At 36.4% G+C, this 21,102-nt stretch overlaps 1 protein-coding gene across 1 annotated transcript in view; it reads right to left on the reverse strand.

Moving 5' to 3' along the window:
* LOC121517113 (antigen WC1.1-like) overlaps window positions 1–11,027 on the reverse strand; it is a 36,935-nt gene extending 25,908 nt beyond the window's left edge. The window contains exons 1-4 of the mRNA XM_041798644.1: window positions 10,970–11,027; window positions 5,283–5,597; window positions 5,036–5,134; window positions 983–1,195 (exon numbers count right to left, since the gene is read on the reverse strand). Of these exons, the coding sequence (XP_041654578.1) occupies window positions 983–1,195; window positions 5,036–5,134; window positions 5,283–5,597; window positions 10,970–11,027 (685 nt within the window). The remainder of the gene's footprint in view (window positions 1–982; window positions 1,196–5,035; window positions 5,135–5,282; window positions 5,598–10,969) is intronic.
* Between the last annotated feature and the right edge of the window lie 10,075 nt (window positions 11,028–21,102).

A 21,102-nucleotide genomic window follows, 5' to 3' on the forward strand; every position in this document is an offset into this window, starting at 1 on the left:
GGTAAATTTGCATTGAAAGTTTGGGAAATTTTCATTAATATTTTAGAGAAATTTCTTGTAAATTTCAGGATTTTTTAGGGAAATTTTAGATATCTTCAACAGATACATTTGAAATTTAGGGAAATTTGATTTGAAAGTTTTTTTGCATTGTCATGGGAATTTTGGAAATTTGCATATTTGTGGGATTTTTGTATTTTCAGGCGTTTTCATGTAAATTCATGAAATGTTGGGTAATGTGTTTCTTTTTTTTCTTTCTTGTTTTTGGGGAAATTTTAAAGGATTTTTAAGATTTTTTTTTTTTGAAAATCTGGGGAATTTACTTAAAAATGTTTCATGTATTAACATGAAGTTTTGTGGGAAATTTTTTTGGAATGTTATGATTTTATGATGAATTTTCACTGAAGCGTGTGGAATAATCGATTAAATCTGGGGTACTTTTATGGGATATTTTAAAATTTGTTTCAGAATTTTCTTTGAAATTTTAGGTAAATTCTTTGAAATCTCAGGGAATTTCTGTGGATTTTGGAAAGAAAAAAATCCAATAAATTCAATACTTTTAGTTGAAAGTGTGTTGATGCTTGGCCTGAACTTGTGGTCCATTATCAAAATGACTCCACCATACCTGTCTCAATGACTGACAATTTCTGACTGACTGAAGACCCCCAGCATACTGGCCCACACAAAACGTCGTGAACTTATCTAGTGCTGTATGTTCTGCAGAAAAAGGACCTTCAGGAGATCTGTGAATAGAATTTTGGCGCAAACTAATTCCTGATTAAAGGCAACGCAGAGGTTTTAAACTTCTCTGGTCCTACTGATCCCAAATAAGTGTGAGAAAATCAAAATATATTCCAAACTGAAACTAAGGGGTCAGGAGGTTAAGTAAACTTAATGAGTCGATATACAACCTGTGCAAAATGTGAATAATGACTTCAGTGATGTGTTTCAACACTTAGATGAACCTAAGGACATGATACTTTACCTTTGCATATAACAGAAGCAGGTTTTTGGCATTGTCGGTCTGATTCCTGGTCTGCACACTGCCACAGGTGTGTTAAATTCGTCGTGCCCACACAATTGATCGTCATGAACTTAGAGTTTGAGGTTTTTTCCCAGTCAAACCACTGATACTCTGGGATTTCCTTGACGTTGCCACAGTCAAGGCGCTGACACAAAAGGTTGGCTTCATCATTTCCTTAAAATGACACAAAATTCAATACAAAATATTTTGCCATTAACATATCAGTAACAATGAAGGACTGCCACGAATAGGAATGAAAGAAGGAATCTGTACAAAAGGATGATGAAAGTAAACTATCATAATGATAATGGGAACACTATTAGATAAAGCCTTTAATTCGTGAAAATGTTTAGAGCAGTCTTTCCCAAACTGGAGTATGCTGCAGCCCAAAGTGGTATATCAAACATCTTCCACCAAACCAATTATCAAAGCTTTACCTCCATATTTTTACTTCATAAAAATATTATTAGATTATTTCATGAAGTGTTGGCCAATCGCTCTCATTTAAACTACTCTCACCTGGCCACACTCTGTAACTCTTTCTGCAAGTTGTTCTTGCAACCCTCCTCCACCCCAGCTCCTCCTTTATTCTGCTTCTGACTTAATTAATTCATTAATGATATATTTCCATATGTGGTCCTCAGTGAAAAAAGTTTAGACACCCCTGATGTAGGGGACTGTTTCACAATATGAAGCATGTCATAGGCTTCATGTAATTATGGAAAAACAAAGATCTTTCTGCAGATAAAAAGTGAGAAACAGTACAGTATCTTGCAAAGGGTATGAAAAAAACTGGCTATTTCACAAGAAAATCAGTGAAATCATCATACTGTGAAAATATTTGTGTGTGATTCACAGTGTAGATGGGTTTGTTCAGATAAAGGCTTATTAAGGAAAGTTTCTGTGAGGAAAATTCAGCGTATTAAGAGAGCAGCTGTGAAAAATCCACAGATGAGTCGAGAATTTGAAGCTGCTGGTGACTCTGGGGCCCAGAGAACCTCCTGATTCAGCTTTACACCCCAGGTTTGTAAAGCTTTATTTCAGCCCCCTTTAACCAATTCCCATAAGAGGAAAGTTTGGCTCAGAAATCTATATTTTCAAACAGTTTAATTTACTGATGAATGCCTTGCTACACTGGATGGTCCAGATTAATGGGGTTCTGGATGGTTGGTGGCTGGCCACTATGTCCCAACAAGGTGCACCATCAGCAGTAAGGTGGTGGAGTGATGATATGGGCTGGAATCATAGGAAGTGAGTTGGTAGGACCCTGTCAAAATGACAAAAATATGTGGAGTTCCTAACTGCCTGTTTCCTGCCATGGCATAAAAAGAAGAACCATGCCCTCTGGGACAACCCACCATTGAATCCCACTGAGGACTCTGCTGCAATGGAAATAAAGGGAGAAAAATCATGGTGTGGCCGCCATCATCCCCTGACCTCAACCTTATTAAGAACCTGTGGAGCATCCTTAAAAGGAGGTTCTATGAAAGTGGATGGCAGTTTACCTCAAAGCAACAGCTCTGGGAAGCAATTCTAGCATCCTCAAAGGAAATACAGGCAGAAACTAAACATGGGCGTACAAGTTCAACGGATTAGAGAGTCGGTAAGGTGATGTCAAAGAAGAGCTGCTATGTTTGTTTGGAACTTGATCTGTAAAGATGGTTTTGATTGAAATAGCTTTGATTTGAGAAAAGTTGCCTCCTAATGCATAAACTTACAACAGATTTCAATCCAATAGAAATGATTGAGTGTTTTGAAACTGTGTTTTGCAAAATAATTTGGAGCACTGCATTTGAAGTTGTTCTACAAACGAAATGCCACTGTCATCATAGGTCACTGATCATCAACTGGCAGCCTGGGGGCCATATCAGGCCCCCCAAAGCTTCCTGTCCAGCCCCCTGATAGATCATTAAATTCAGAAAAGGAGGAAAAGAAGATGTTATGGTTTTAAGAGTATCCTTTGGCTTTAAATGTCTGCAGCTGTTAAATCCATCCAACAAACAATTAATACTGAAATAGTTTTAGAATGACTTAACATTTGATCCATTTTTGCTGGAATTTATGGTCATAATTTAAAGATATTTAAAAAGGGTTAGGTTGGCAGAAGTGCTGCAAAAATGACCAGATAAAGTGGTGAACAGAGGTTGAAGAGTAGCAAATAATAGGTGATGAGTGGCAAAATGGGTTGTGGAGTGGCACAAAGGAACAAAAAGTTGTAAAAAGAGGTTAAAATGTGGCAAAAATTGGCAAGAGAGGAAAAAAGTGGCAAAAAGTATCAAAAATTGGTTACAAATGACAAAAAAATAGTGCGAAAAAGGTGATGAAAAGGGGTTAAAAAGTGGCAAAAATTAAAGAAAACTGGAAAAAATGGATGAAAGACTGGTAAAGGGGCATAAAAAATGCAGGAAAAGTCATTTAAATGGGTTAAGAGTGGCAAAAATTGTGTTAAAGAGGCAAAAGTATCAAAAATGGGTTAAAATTAGCAAAAATTGGTTTTAAAGTTGCAAAAATTGCTGAAAAAATGTAATGAAAAGTGGTTAGAAAGTGGCAACAATAGAAGAAAAATGGCAAAAATTGATAAAAGAGAGTATAACGAAGATGTAACATGCAGGAAAAGTAGGTCAAAAGGTGTTAAAAATTTGCAAAAAATGGTTTAAAGAGGTTTAAAGTCTCAAAAATGGGTTAATACTGAAGCTAAATCACTGTTAATGACTAAAAAATGTCCTGCATTTTGAAAGAAAACACAATTATACTTCTACAATAATATTTCAGCCAGACCAAAATATTTATTTAATATTTGTGTGTTTGAAAGTCGGCCCCCAGAGTTTCTGTTGAGACTACATCTGGCCCTTGTGCAAACGTACTTGATGACCCCTGTCATAGGTAACTGTGTCAAATAAAATCCAGATAACAATATAATTGATGAAGAACTAAAAATCCTATTGACTGCCAATTAAATAGACTATTAAGGAAAAATGAACAAAAAAGAATATCCTTAATAATTTGGAACACAGTGTATATTTTTTATTTAATATTTATCTCTTTAAACATACTCAGTGATGCTTTACTTGAAACCTTCATGTCTCTAAAGGCACTGATGATTTCGTATAATCGTGATGTGCCATAGTAGGATATTTAACAAACACCAGTGAATCAAACACTGGTTAAACCATGACACCAGTTCTGTGCGTCATACAAAATAAATGATGAAAAGTTGGCATGAAATGTAAATCTTCTGGGTGTGCTTATTTGACTGTGGGACTTGAGTCACCTTTTTACCATTTAAAACCTTATTTCAATAACTTAAATTGGATTAATAGTTTTTATTTTTTTGCAAACAGTCTCTTGGGGTCAACTTGCAGTACCTCCTGTGCCCACCAGAGGGCCTCAACTCACACTTTGAGAAGCACTGCCTTCTTAATTACAATAAAGTAAGAATAACCCTCTTGGGTTGATTAACAGCATGTTTTTAGGGGTTTTCCAAAATGTTTTTGTCAATTTTGCTGTGTTAATACAGCATGGAAATATGATTTGAATATCCTCTGAATCTGTAGATTCTAAGCATTCCCCTCCCTTAGTGATAGATCATAAGATAGAAAACATCAGATCTCAAGAAAAAGATGTCAGGAGAACATGAGTCCAGGATATGTGGGTGTAGTGGTGAGTGTATTTATCCTTGGAGATAAATAGAAAATAACCTCTCACGGTCTTTTTAGTAATTTGGAATTCTTTCTTTAGTCTTTTGAGTGATATATATAGGATCGTGCCTGATGTCATTTAAACCAGCAAGGTGTTTGTCAGGAAGCTTAAAACCCACTTTTACTCCCCATTTTTCTCTTTTACCAGGTTGATCTTTAATTATCTGTGTTTTAACAGGGTCACTGCAGATTTGGCCTAAAAAAACCTTCAGTACCCAAATGAGTAACGTCGCCCAGACTTTTTCCAGACTGAAACCCAAACACTGAAAGCTCTTCCAAAGACTTGATCCTGTTGAAGTATCTCGCTGATTCTTACCCCAGGTGCCAGGGCAGAAGTAACCTGACGTTCCTCCTTCAATGGAGTACTTGACAACTCCTGCACATTTATGCGGCTCCAGTTTGATACTGACTTTATCTAGAAAAATCAAACAAAGAGGAGTCGAGAACAGACACAATCAACAGCACAATTTAAATATCAACCCAAGCTGCTAAAGCAATGATCTCAGACACTGCAGAGGCCTTTACTGCACATATTTTCTCAAAAGTGTGAAATGTAAACTTACTGGAGCATTCAAAGGTTCTAAAAGTGTCATCCCTCTGGTTGGTGATGTCCCACTTAGGCTCGCCGCAGTCCCACAGTTGCTTCTCATTTCCTTTGCAATTCGCATGATAGACCCACACTTTGCTTCCCCAGGGCCGAAGCCCATAGCCCGTGGAGTCCAACCTGGTCCCACAGTGGGTGCTCTTGCACACCACCTTCTCAAAGTTTTCGTTCCAGTTCTTGTTCCTAACGTAGCCCCAAGTATTGTTGTTGTAGATTTCGACATGGCCCTTACATGGATCTTCTTCGCCCTTTATAATCAGCCTCTTTGGTTCACCTGCAAACAGAATAAGCAAGCACATTCTAGTTAAAAAAAGTTATAGTTTCATTTTAGTTTTTTTTTTTTTTTTTCTGAAGTTCAGATTCATGGTAACCCTTTAAAAATGGCATTTTCTCTGATAGTCCAAACAGGAGTCTTAAAAGAACCCTTAAAATTAAAGTCCATCCCAGTTTTAGGCCCAGTCCTCTTAACTGATGCCACTGCAGACACGACACTCATTAGTGATTTTAACAACAGATTAGAGTTTCCCATAGAGCTGCAGGTTGGAAAAGATGAGCTGACTTACAAAGCAAGATCAAAAAAGTTTTAGCTACACGGGTCCTAGAGGTCCTATCAAAGTCTAACAAAGTCTTAAAGCAGACATTTTAAAATTAAGGGTCAAATAAGTCCTGCAAAGTCAACAAGGGTAAGATTATCTGAGATATGCCTGAATATCTTTGACAGATTTGATAAATCTCGGGGATTCTGAAGTTAATCTTGATTAATCACACCCCTCTGTGGCTTCAGAGAGACACTGACACGGACTGACCCAAGTGAGCTTAAAGCTCAGAGCTGACTCCACCCCTCAGAAATTTAAAAAATGCACATAAAGTGGACAGTCTGGCACTGAGAGGAGGGAGGGGAAAGGGACGGGGTTTTCCAAATGGTACAGGAGGGACTGGCAGTGACGTCCCCTAGCCAGAGAAAAATGGAGTCCTGCAGCAATACCGCCCCAAAGTGATCATTTGAGGTGGAGGATTTCCCCTCCAGCAGTATTGCTGTGGTGGACCATGGTGCTGGAGCCCTACCTGTTTGTTCCAGCACCGCATTACTGAAGCCAGAGCTCTCAGAGCGGAGGCAGGGCAGGTGCAGGAGAGGATGGGAGCAGTCTGACGTTAGAGGTGTTAACATTCTACCTTTTATATATGAATAAGCAACAAAGTTTGTGATGTAGAAAGCTGCCAGCAGAGGGTCTCCATGTCACACAGGCTGAGCTATTTCACAAACGACTTTAAAAAGCTTTACAACTTTACAAAGGTCTTGGTTTGAGCTGTTTCATCAAAATTATGTCAGATACTTTGGTAAATATTCATTTATGGTTTTTGCTACATTACTTATTTAGAGCATTTACTGGATAAAATACAGTATGAATGAGTGGAAGATGGGGATGCAGGTTTAAATGTGGGGGACTTAAGACGAAAAACATGAAGACAGGAGGAAACACCAACACTTAAGAGACAACATGCAATAAATAAAGAAAGAAATAGGGATCATGGAAATCAAAGCTGAGTGCCACATACATGTTTAATTTATCAATATATATTTTGATTGGATGGGTCTTAAGTAGGTTTTTTAAAAAGAGCTGAATTTGAAGAAAAAAATTGTCCAGCTACCCTGGTTAACCCATTAAAACCTACAGGATCACCGGCGCTCCCGTTTGAATATCTGTTTTCAACCACGGATAGAATTGTGACCAAAGAAAGAGCAATAATTCTTTTTGCATGTAAAACTAGAGGAGTAACACTAACACATCACACATTCAATGAGTCCCAGAGTACTGCTTCCTTCCAGAAATATCCTTCCTTCTTTTGTGTAAATGTAGTATAAAGCACACACATAAAAAAAACAATATAATATAATCTGGGCTATAAATGTGTTGTTTTCTTTCAGGTCAGAAGTCGCGCTTGTTGTTTCACCTCGGTCTCCTGTAAACACATGTATGCTCAAAAGTATCTAGCACACTTAGAGATTTGATTGCACTGCTGTAAATAGTTTATTTTTATAAAGATGCTGTCTTCTTGCAAATTGAGCACAATTTCATTTTATTTTCATTTTTGCAAGTTTGTAAAGATGAGCGTATTTCAAAAATGAAGTTATGACCATACTCAAAATCATGTTTTTGTGATTTGAAATGATCTTGTGAAACTTTTTTACAATCACAGTTTTGAGGCATACAGCTATGACATCTCTGTATTTAGGAAAATGTGTTAAAAAACAAAAAACACTTTTCATTTATCTTGTGGTTTTTTGCACTTTTGAGCTATTTATTTTCGTTATAGACTTATCACATAAACATCAATAAAATGTGGGTTCTAAGGGTTGGATTGATGTCTAGCCAATTCAAATACTCAAAAATGACACTACAGCATGCAAAAATGTAAAGATATGCTCTCACAGACTTGTTCTATGGCAGGTCATCAAGGGTTAAAACATTCTCTCAGGTGTAAATATATCATTAATGACCTTTTCCAGTGTTGTTTGGAAATAACCTTCCTGACATGAAGTCTGTCCCAGATAATGGCGAGGTTGTTCGTTTTATTAAAGTTTTACAGCAGAGATGAGCAACTTTGGTTCCTGAGAGGGCCGCAGTAATTTAATCGTCACTGCCAAAGAGGAAATAATGACACAAATGAAAGATTACTCTCAATAACAAAATTTCATCAGAATGTATTATTACAAAAATATATCTAAATCAAATGCAAACATAACACTTAATTTATTTAACTAAATACAGAGTTCAAGACAATTTTGGATTTTTCGATGCACATAAACTAGTTTACAGAGCAATCACAGTCAATTATATCGCTAGTTTTTAAATAATGAAAATTTACACAAGATATCAAAGATGACAGATTTTTTAATAGATTCACGGCAGATTTTTTTGATGTTTTCTTCCTATTCACATTGTGCTGATATTTAAATTGGCTTTCAGGCTGCATCATTTAAGGTGAGGACCACATGTGGCCCTCAGGCCACCAGTTGACCACCTTTGTTTCACAGTTACAGTCTTTAAAACTGGTGAACTTTGTAAAAGATCATAGAGCGGTATAATGAATAGAAACAAATGATCACAAATTTTCACACTAGAACTCTACCACTGCCTTTAAAAGCAAAGCTAAACATATTTAATGATAAGTGGAGCAGCAAACACACACCAGCGCTGGACTAACGCGCTGCATCATTGGACGTGGCTGAATCATCATCAACAGTCAAACATGCCACCGGCCTCTGCTGGGCCGTGTAAACCACCAGAGCTGAAAGATCACTCTGGGATCACCTCCCCGCCTCACTGCGTACGTTAAAAAAATCATAGGAGCAGTGGTATTTCACTGAAAATATGGCGCTATTTTTTTTCCTGTGCTCACAAACAAAGCTGCTACTACAGCCTTGTAAAAGACGGTAAAACTTCAACACTCAAATTCAAATTTTTTCAGCAGAGACGATTCAAAAGCTGAAATTTCTTTGTGAAAAAAAAGATTTAAAAAACTCAGTTTATTTATTCAAAAACAACTGGAATGTTTGTAACTACTGAATATTTAAATCTGAAGCATTAGTGCATTAACTTTTGCAGCTGTGTTAGCATTTATGGACATTCTTTCTGTTGTTTAACCTGGCATTCAAATATTATTACAAAATAGGAAAATAATTTATTTCAGCATAACCTTGAAAAGATTTCTGTTTCTATTGTATGAAAGATTGAAAAAAAAAGTCACAGTTGAAACAATATCCAAAAATATAGTTAACAGTCCTTTATCCAAATGCATATTATTATGAATGCCTTTCCCTGATTCATGAAAAACACATCTGTAACCTTTGTTTTTCTTTGAGATTATTATTTTTTTATCTAATAGGACAGCTGAGGAGAGACAGGAAACAAGGAGAAGGGGAGAAAAAGTGCACAAAAAAGTGCTAAAAATGGGGATCTATCCCGGGACCTACACGGGCGGCTGCTCTACCCACTGAGCCAAACCAGCACCCAGACACATTTAAAATCTGGAAGACACTTCCTGAAGCTCCTGCATGCACATCTAAAAATAGTTAGCTTTCCTATCATTTTTTTTTCAATATCTAAGTCTTGTTTTTTTCATTATATAGCCACAGAACAATATAAAAGACAGCAAGCAAAACAAAGACAGTAAGACAAACTCGTCCCTTTTAAAACTGTCTTAATATTTATAACAAACACAGGAGTGAGAAGGCATGTGAAAGGGGAAAAAACTAATATATGCATACACCAACACAAAGGCATACGTATCAATACATCACATTAGCACACATACCTGCATATATACAGCGGCCATATTGGTAAATATGAAATATGGCTATTTTTATTATATTATATTTTATTATTACTATTTTACAAGACTACACTTATGAGGATAAAACCACGTGGTTCACAGTCACACTGAGTGTTATATTAAAGGTCAGGTATTCTCGCACAACTGTAAGTGAGGTCTTTAGTTCACCGCCAGCTACCAATTGAAGTCCACGTGTTTTTGCTGAGGCATCAGAAACAGATTAGCATACAAGATTAGTGATGCAGTTTTTAGTGAAATTGAACAAAACAGCAGCTAAATCTTTTCAAACATTAACTATAAGGTGTGTGTTTCACGTGCACGTGTGTTTGAACGGCACAACAGATTGAGTGAATGCGCATAAAAAACACTATGTAAACATTCAACAAATTGTTTCAAATGACAACTTAGTAGAAGAACTAGAAAAGCACTTGGAGAGCACAGACCTCTGCCATTAGCCCTATCTCCCAACAATAAAGAATCCTTTAAAAAAAAAAAAAAAAATCTGGATCTAGACGATGATCCGGATCACTCACAAAATCTAATCAGTTCTTCCTTATGCCTATTCTGACATTTCCTGAAAATTTCATCAAAATCCATCCATAACTTTTTGAGTTATGTTGCTAACAAACTAACAAACCCTGCCGATCACATGACCTCCTTGGCGGAGGTAATGATGGCAGAAATGGTCTCCTCCAATAAAGAGCCAGTTTGGCACACTTGCATGAAAATTTGAACCTGATGTGTCAAAGTTGTCCGTAACTCCTGATCAAAAGGAAAAATGGAAGGATGTTTGTGGAGACATTTTGGAACAATTAAGGAACCCAAATTTACTGGGAGTAAGATCTTCCAATACGATCCTGAGACAAAACAGCAGGCAATGCATTGGAAAACACCGTCATCACCAAGGATGAAGCACAACAAAGCAAATCCAAATATTAACAGCAGTGTGTCGATGCAGAGGGGGGTGTATTGAGGGAGAAAAACATTTAAAAATATCATGTTTGACAAAATTCTATTAGAGCATACTGCCATAACCTCGTACATGCATGTGCTCCTGCATGCACTGACATACCAACACTATATTTCATGAAAAAATTTCAGACCAGACATGTCATCTAATACAGCTAATAAAGGGTTACAACAAATCCACACTTTTTAGCAGAAAACATTTCCTTGCATCAATAAACAGTTCAGTCATTTTTCTGATAGTGAGCCGTTGACATTTGAGAACAGTGACATTTCTGATGTCCATTTAAAACAGAGATGGGGAATCTGCTAAAGTTAAGTCTGCAGAGAAAACGCATGTTTTACCTTGTAGGTTCACCGGCCCCAGGTGAGCAAGAAAGAGGAGGAGGAGGAAGAACCACATCGTGACCTTAGCTCATGATGAGAAATGAAGCACCTGAAAAATCAGCTCAGCTTTAAACTGAAGAGGACCTGCCCTCAACCAGGATGTGAACTACAGAGCCTTAATAAGAATGATGAGTTCCTCTGAGTGGAAGCATGGTTTTATAGTTTACAGTTTTGTGCCATTAATTTCTGTTCTTTATCTTTGCATCATGAAAATGTACAAAACTGGATTTTGATTCCTGCATGAGGCTGATTCCTCTAATGAAGATGCTGACATGCATGTAATTCATGCCACCACTGGTTTGGTGGCACTATTCCCCTCACTGTAACGCAAAAATACTGCAGTTCAGTCTTATTATTAGACAAGACATATGCTGAAATAAAGAACATTTCTACAGACAGACAAATTTAGCTACTACATGTGTGTTTTTTTCATATAGTGTGCAGCACCATGAGCCTTGCTTGCATGCACAGCTGGCGGAGGCGGGTGACGTTTTTTAACCAGGCTGAATGGTTTCTGTGCAGAAGTCCAAGCGTCAAACCTTAATTTAAAAATGATGAATGCAGCCATTTCCAAAAATAACAACATGATTTTATCTTGTGAAATATTAACCTTTTAACCAGTAGACAGGAAGTCCTCACTCATAAACCACCTTGCACCTTCATAAAAGTGAGCTTCCCTGTGAGTGGTGGTATGATTTGTACGTTGCAATCAGAAAATGCATGAACTGTTACGTATATCTGCAGAATTCAGCTAGTGCCAGAATGATAACTCACAAGTAAAAGGAATTGGCATTTTTAAATCTGGGATGAAGAAAGAATAATCCACTTTAGAAATCTTCCAGAAGTTACGGTGGTTTTACATTTTACACTGGTATTTAATGTGGAGAATTGCAGGCGTGGGAAAAGTACCAGACTATTGTACCCTACCATTGTACGGGTCTATAATCTACTCTTGTAAAAGTGATATTGCATTTTTAATTTGACATGCAGTCATTCTTTAATTTCCTCATCTACTGTCTATTTCAACAAACATAATAAATCATTTTCCAACCTGATATCATAGATTAACCATAGACTGTTCTTTCCTGTAGGCTGGGCCGATATGTTAGGATAACAAAAGACGATGCATGAATCAGTACAATAACGTAGCTTTATTTATTGACTCTGATCACAGCAGTTTATTCACTGATTTGTTTAACTTAAAGCCTTTTAGTAATGATCATGAGAACACGGGCTGAACCATTTGGACAAAAAAGTAACTGATTATTTTGACTCATTGTAGATGCAATGTGAACTGTTGTATTGAAGGGAAAGACCATTTTGATGTCATTCTCAATCAAAATTTAAAAAATTAAAAGGGAGATTTTTTGCAAATTGTTCTAGAAAAAAATGCTTTGGTGTTTGCATGATGTGCAGAGCATCTTTCCTGCAAAAAAAAAAAAAAAATTGTGTGACTTTTTTTTTTTTTTTACACATTTCAGGTCAAAAAACAATTTTGCAACTTCTGCAATTTGAAAATTGCAGTAAGAGATATTGTTTTCAATCTAAATCTAGATTAATTACTAATAACTTTCCATACCGACAGTCACAATAACAGACTATGGATCTCCATTTAGGTTGTTCAGGTAAAGTCAAATCTAAATTACAAACTCAAATACAACAGCTGTTTATTGATGTGAAGAGGAATAATTCACTCTCTATGTGCCCTTTTGTAGTCAGCAGAGGTGGAGTATTGTACATAAGTATAAGTAAAGTGACTCTGGTTAAAATTCGAGTGGAAGTAGAAATCAAAATGTACTCGAAAAAGTACAAAAAGAGGCGCGCTGGTAGTCGAGTGGTTAAGGCATGCACCATGTACGCAGGCGGCCTGTGGCACCATTTCCCACATGTCTCTCCCTGCTCTCTTCCCTGTATCCAAGTCTATCCACTGTCCTCTATAAAATAAAGGCATGAAAAGGCTAAAAATAAATCTTAAAAAAAAAAAAAGAAAGTACAAGTATCCCCCCCCCCAAAAAAAACCTACTGTTGGAATCAAAAGCACAGTAATCATTTTTGCACACTTTAGATCGTAGACTATCAGTCTGTTGGATAAAATTTGAATTTCACAGAAATGTTAAACAAATAATTGTGTACATCTGAAGAAATGTATGTGGATATTTTTCTTTTCTCTATCAAACAGTTCCTCTGAGAGTTACAAGAATAAAATTTCTAAATTCATCATAATGATCTGAATGTTCCCGTTTTCAACAAATTCAATCAAGTTCTTCTGATCACTCTATCTGTTAAAGACTCAACTTAAAGAAAACTACTAATAGTCCTTAAAAGCAAGGCCGCCCATTAAGGGGGTAAAGGAGAGAGCTTTCTGGGGCCCAGCCAAATAGAGGTCCCATCATGGTCCTTTATAAGGTTAATCTTTGATGACAGTATTTTATATTTAACCCCAATAACAACCACTCTTATCAAAGAAGCTTAAAGGAATATTATCTATTTATGCTGTGGTCAATGTAGCATTTTTCAAAAAGTAAACTTTTTCCCTAAAAACAGAGTTACCTCAGTTTTAGCTAAGTTCACAGTGTGTAAGGGCATGTGGACTAAAACACTTGGAAAGTGATGTTACACTTTAGAGTTAAGCCATGATGCACACAAATGCCAGAATGCCAGAGAATAATTTAGAAGATAGTTCAAAAACTTTAAGGGAAAAATGATCGAATAATTGCAAAAAGTAAAACAAAGTAAAAATGAGTAAGAATGGCTTAAAAGTGGCAACAATTGAGGGAAAAGGTGATGAAATAGTGGTTTCACAGTGAAGTAAGGAAAAAGGGTCAAAAATGGGTGGAAAAATGGTGAAAAGTGGTTAAAAGGAAAAAATTGGTGAAATGTGTCAAAAATGGGCAAAAACTTACTTTCAAATACGACTGACTAAAGAAGTGAAAAGGTGATAAAAAAGTAGCAGAAGTACATGAAAGATGGTAAAAAAGGTCAAATGTCAAAAAATGGTTGGAAACAATGTTGACAATGAGTTAAAAAGTGGAACAAAAGGGCAATAAGGACATCCAAACTCATAAACGAATGGGCCCTGGGTTGGGTCTGTTCACCAGGTTTTTCAGGGGCCAACCAATTAGCCAACAACATAAATATAAGTCCTCCATAGGTCATTTTAGACCCATTTTAAGAGTGTTCAATCAAGTTCAATCACCCAAACTCACCTCTGTGTCATGGAAACCCCCCCACACACGCCATTTCCAGTGAGCTGACCCCAGCATCGCTCAGCACCGCCCATCTCCGCGGCCTCCTTCTTAATACTTCTTGCTTTGAATTCAGGACTGTTCAGTCAAAACGGCACATCATAAAGTGTCTTTACTAAAGAGAAAAACAATGTTTCATGTAAAATTTCTTACAATTAGGGAGAAATGCACTAAAAAAGCATTTTTGTGTTTTGACGCTGGGTGGATGACAATCGAATGTATGCACAATAACCACTTCAGTGCATCAATGACACCTATGATGTTCCCACACGCATGTACACATCACAAGCATGCGTGTGGGAGTAACACTATGTATACAGCACCAAAACTCAGACAAACCACACAGATGAACAACAGACCCTTAAACAACAGACAGCTACATTTTAAATTAGGTTAGGTCATACTTTATTAATCCCTGAAGGGAAATTCACAGTTTACACTTTATTTGTTATACATGCTACATAAACATAGGCTGAATTACATGCAAATACACATGCACAAACAGGTTAAAATCACCGGGCCTGTTAAACAGCTGTTCGAGAGAAACGTAGAGTAAAAGCTCCTGGCAGGCGATTTATTCAACATGTGGAAACATTATTTAAAGAAAAGCAAAGAAAAGAGCAAGAAAGACAATTACATCAGCTACACAAATATTATCCACAAATACTAAGAAACAGGCCAGGTGAGGAAACAGGGAAAAGTTTTTTCGTCATCACCCTGTTGTGCCAAACTCTCAGAACTCTTTCTGTCTCTCATGAATGTTCGTCAGCAGATGAAGGAGTGCTACAGGCATTATCAGAAGAACCTTAAGCACAGTGTTGACTGAACTCTGTTATATTTTATATGAAGACCCAACATAAATCCAGCATGACCACATTGAGCAGCAAACCTGCAGTAGCAAGGAAAACTTCCTATAACCAGGCAGAAACCTTGATTAGAACCAGAGTCATATTAAACAGATATTATGTGATTGTTTTAACTGAGTATTGCTCTTCTTTTTGTCTGTTTTTTGTGTCTGATTGTATCTCGACATCATTGTAAATGAAGGAGAACCTCAATGATTTTCGAGACTTAAATAAAGGTTAAATGAAATGAAAATGAAACATCAGCTTAAAGAAGATTATGAGAAATGCAGAGAGACAGAGATGAAAACAGAGCAACATGGGTGATTAAACATCAATTTTATGTCTGTCCCAACTATCAATCCATCGTTTCTTTCTGAATGGCCACATTTTCCTACTTTCAACATTGAAAAGCTGCTAATAGTTACAGACACTGCAAAAACCACACCTGAGTTTAGTTATTTTTAGTATAAACTTCCTCCAGCTTTAGCATAAAGACAGCTCCTGTGAGATGGAGTATTTAAGAATTACGCGCACATCAGGCATCAAAGCAGCCAAATGTCATCTTACTTCAGAGAAATAGCATCCTGTTGATATTCTCAGAAATGAAAATTATTACTGAGAAAGGAGACAGCTATCTCTCTGCTCTTTATTATCTAAACTATCTAAGCTGAGCACAGATCATGGTACTAAAGTATCTGTTTTCCACACGTACACTCAGAGGTGGGGGTAGAGGGGTGGGGGGCAATCGCACGATGGCTGCAATGCAACCCCAGTGTCAGTTTGGTGCATCAGCTGTGAACATCCTCAGAATGTAATGCACTGCTGCAGACGTGAGCTGAACATGTGTGGTGGTGTAAAGACAGACTAAATGTGTCTGTACAGCCCAAACATGACATAAAGTTTGACAACGCAAGCTGATTTACAAAGTCCTAAACTATCCACATGTACACAGCGAGTCATGTTTCCTTCTTGGCCACAAACATGCCTGTTAACTAGGCTGGACAGATGAGCTACATTTCAGTAGCTGAAGTTTCAACTGAAATCTGATCAGTGTATCAGGTCATTGACCCTTTAACCAGTGACTTTCTGGCTGCATTATTATTGGTTTACTTCTATTACATGCACAACTGATGAGGGCATGTTGAGAATATAATGACAGTTAAAACAAAAAGGCATTCAAGAGGACCCTCTCTGTTTTCAACGACTGTTCTAACAATGACATTTATAAGGTGGTCAGCTGAAATTAACCAGTCAATCTACTCAGATAATAAGAAGCAATGGCCTGTTTCACGTGTGCATGGTTTAAGCCAGTGGTTCTCAACCTTGGGGTCAGGACCCCCTCGGGGGTTGCAAGACACTGAAAGGGGGTCACCAGGTGCCTCAAAATAACTAAGAACCCTTTTTTTAAAATTACACTGTTGCCACTTCACACCAATTTTACCAAATGTTAACCCCTTTTCGTCACTTTTTAACACCAGTTTTGCCAACTTTAGCACATTTTCAATTTAAAATCATTTCCACCACTTTTTTCTGCCTGTTTTTGCCACCTCTAAACCAATTCTTGCCACTTTCTCCCATTTGTGCCTCTGTTTACCCCTTATTGCCACTATTAATGACTTTTTAGACCCATTTTTGCCAATTTAACCAGTTAACCCAATCTTACCAGTTTATATCATTTATTCACCCCATTCCACCTGACTTCCACAAATTTTTTGCACTTTAAAGCTAATGCAGCTGCTTTTTAATCCCCATTGACCACTTTTTTCGCCCGTTTTTTGCCACTTTAACCCTTTTTTGTTTTGTTTTGTTTTGTTTTTTTACTCTTTAACCCATTTATGTTTGCTAAAGATCTCATTTCACCACCTTTTCCAGCATCTTTGGCCATTATTAACCAATTTTAGAAATTTTTAACCCATTTAAAATATGTTTTTAAACAGAAGTTTTTTATTTTTAAAAGGTTATTTAGTACACAAATGAATAAAGATAACTGTTTCTTTGAGAAGAGTGGTTAAATATAAAGTAAGGTTTTCACAGCTTAACTTCCCAATGGACCATGATTTTGCTGACCTCCATGGGCCCCCGGTTGGGCTGTGTCCCAGAAACCTCCCCCTTTATCCCTCGTTACGGGCAGCCTTGTCTGCCCACGACTATTCTTGATTTTGCATGGCTGTGTTCAACCACCTTCAGGTACAGTGGGGGTCCCTGGTCTCTGGCACCTTTATTTTAGGGATGGTGGGCTGAAAAGGTTGAGAACCGCTGGTTTAAGCAGTGGATTGCAGACAGTGTGTTCCAAATGTAACTTTTGCTACAGATTTTGAAGAGACCATACAGCAGTGTGCTAGCTGAGCAATCTGCTTGCTAGATCAGTGGTTCAACTGGGTCAAAAGTGGGTCATGGATCTGTTTTCAGAGGTTTGTGAAGGCAGACCTGCAAACCGTGTGACTTTTTTCACAGATTTTTGCAACTCCTCTGCTTTGCACACAGTAATTTCCCCGTTCACTGTCTTGATTGGTTAACTAACTGTAATGTGTGTGTGGGTGTGTGTGTGTGTGTGTGTGTGTGGGTGGGTGTTTGTGTGTGTATATACATATATATATATTGGACACCCCTTATAAATGAACTTAGAGTAATAGGAAACTATTTGTAACATTATTAGAAATTCATTAAACACTGTTAGAGTTTGGTCCATATTGTACTATCACACTGGGGTCTGATGTTTATGGAGCTAATGTACATGAATAAATCCCTCTTTTATCTCTAACAGTGTAATGATAACAGCAGTAGAGAGAGAAGAAAAAATCATAAAAAAAACAGTAAACAGTAAACACTTTTTTGCCAAAATAATTCTTGTAGTATATAAAGTAGAAGAGATGATTGATGTTTGGTGTCATTTTCAAGTCATTACAATGTATAATAATGGAGTTATTAAAGACTTATTACCTAATTTAATACATAAAAATCATAAAAATTAAAGTAAAAACTTTATTGCCAAAATAAGTCTTGTAGTATAAAGTTCTAGACATGATTGATGTGTGATGTGAGTTTCATGTCACTAAAATGTGTAATATTGGAGTTATTAAAGACTTATTACCCAATTCAATATATAAAAAAAATATAAAAATTACAGTAAACACTTTATTGTCAAAATAAGTCTTGTAGTATGAAGTTCTAGACATGATTGATGTGAGAGAGAAAAGAGAGATTTATTTATTTAGATTAGCTCCATAAACATCAGACCCTAGTGTGATGGTAAATATGGACCAAACTCTAACAGTGAATTTCTAATAATGTTACAAATATTCTCCTATTACTCTGAGTATCAGTACATATAGGGGGTGTCCAAACTACGGCCTGTGGGCCAACTGTGGTCCTTGGTCCTTTTGAATTGGCCTGCAAGAAATCCATTAAAAAGACCCACATAAGAACATAAAACTTGTACTTTATTCTGTTTCTTAGTTTGGCTAGGATTAACAATATTGGGGTTTAAACAATATGGCGATATTTACAAATTAAATTTAGCTTATAATAATATCAATATAAAAATGCATAGACCTAACACTTCAGTCCTTGAAACACAGTTAAAAGATGAACAAAGAAACATACTTCAGTCTCTAGGACACGTTTTAAAGTGTAAGTAAATAGGATGAACACAGAAAAAGACTTCAGCTGTCTGTTGGTCCTGCCTAAAGTAAAAAAAAAATGAATGAGAAAAGGATCACAGCTGCAAATAGCAGCATGAATGGAGCTCATTTGCTCCTCTGTCTGATCTATCTCAAGGTATGATCTCCAAATCATACTGCTCTAATCGTCTTCAAGATGGCTCAGTGCTCTGAAAGGGACAGTGAAGCATCAGAGTATAAATTGTGGACGTTAATTAATCAGTTACTTGTAGTTAACTGCAATTAATTTGTCTTGTTATAAACATTTATAAATATTTATACAGATTTATATTTTTCTATATATTTACATATACATATATATGTTTTTGTGTGCAAATACATGCTGTCAATTTAATTTCAGTTCATTTATCACAGGGGTGACAATGAAATCAAAAATGCTGATTGATCAAACTCTGATGCTTCCACACAACTGGCTAAAGTAGCTTTGTAACTTTGATCAGAACACATTTAAATTTTCTCTGTGCTCTAAATTTTTAGAATTCTATAGATAAAATCAAAAACTCTACATATTAACATTATCCAAGAATGGCTGGTCAGAGGACAGTCTGTCCTTGGTCTCAACTGCCATCCAGAAACATATCCTTTCTGATTATTTTGCTTTTATTATCTTTGTCATAATCTAGCAGTAATACCATCTCTGTCAAATTATCAGCATATAAGATTAATATATCAACCAACTTTCATTTATACTTGAGACATCATTGAGGGGACTCTCATTTACAGTGATGTCAGGTCAGTTACAGAGGAAATTCAGAGAATACAAACCAATAGAAACAGAGGAGAGACTGACAAAAGGGCATTAAAATCCTCAGCCTGGTGATGATGAACATGACTATAAAGGTCACACTTAGATAAAACAATTACAGACATGAGGTTGGAGGTTTGAAATAACAATTTTTAAAAGTCCAAAAGGTAAAAACTCTGTGATCTTAACCATATACAGTATTAAAATGAGATATCAACACTCTGTGTATATATAAAAAAAATAGAAAACCCAAAAACCTTTATACAAAATATGAATTTTAATGTGAATAGAGTTTTGTACAATTTAGAATTTGATTCTTTTTTTTATTAATTGTTTTTTTTAATTATCAGATTATGTTTTTTTGTGTTTTGTTGTTGATTCTCAGATTTAAATTAAAACTTACATTGTAACACAGTTTCAGCTTAAGTTTCATATGAATGCATAACATTGCATGAATAAACAGCTCTCAAACTACACAGCATTTCTGTAAGGTGTTAACAGATCATGATATATTTGTATGCTCATCAGTATCGGTTAGACTTGTAACTGAATCTACTTATATGTGTTTGTTTGTTGTGAAACGTGTGGGTGCAGTGAAAGTCTGTCTTTGGCTCCTGTTTAAACTCCTCTACTTTAATCACTAATTCTACATTAACTAAAGGTAAAAGGTTCATTAAACTAAACATTTCTAATGTAAATGTAACATAAGTTTCCATATTCTTGATAATGAATAACGGCTGTCTTTGTCTAAAATATGCATAACCCAAATGTAAATATTTTAATCAGAGAGTTTTTCCATTTCCACCACTGAAAGGTGAAATTTACGGCAGAACATTGTCAATGATTGATCTCACAGCGCTGTGACTCACGCAGAGGAGTTTTGACCACACGCTTTACTGTTATCATAGCAGCGATCACACATTGTCTCTGACTCAACAACAGGTTTGTGCACCCAGCTTGCTTAGCAGACATAAAGCCACAAACCTCAGGGTTGTTTTTTTCTACAAACTTTATCGTCTATCTGAGCAGGAAACAGCGATGGTGTTTTTACCCCCTCCTGCTTCAGACGAGTTCTCAGGAAATCTGCCAGAATATATTTATAAATGTGTAAATGTTTGTTTCACAATACAAGCATCCAGATTTGCTTTTATTCGACTTTGTTTTTATTTTTCAGAGTATCAGCTTCAGTAACAAAGCTGCACAGATACAGGGCAAACCCAAGTCTGAAATAAATATATATTTAACCAAATAAATCATAATTTTGCCATCAAAATATATATGCTCAGTATAAGGACAATGTCCACTTTCTGCCACAGATTAGAAATGTTCATTTATTGCATGGCATCAAAATTTCCACAGGGAAGTATGTGACTTTAAACGGTTTGGTATTAAAGACATTTAAGGGCTTGAACCATTCTGGCTGTTCCAAGTGGACCTTTCTGGAAAATCAAACTCTATCTTGTTTCTTTTATGCATTTGTGATTCTTTTTTTACATTGGAAAATGTCTAAATCACTGAAGATAATTCTACATGTTTACTTTATATTTAAATGAGCACCTTATACTTAATGCACGCC

Source organism: Cheilinus undulatus, linkage group 11 (genome assembly GCF_018320785.1).
Source record: "Cheilinus undulatus linkage group 11, ASM1832078v1, whole genome shotgun sequence".
Lineage (NCBI taxonomy): Eukaryota > Metazoa > Chordata > Actinopteri > Labriformes > Labridae > Cheilinus > Cheilinus undulatus.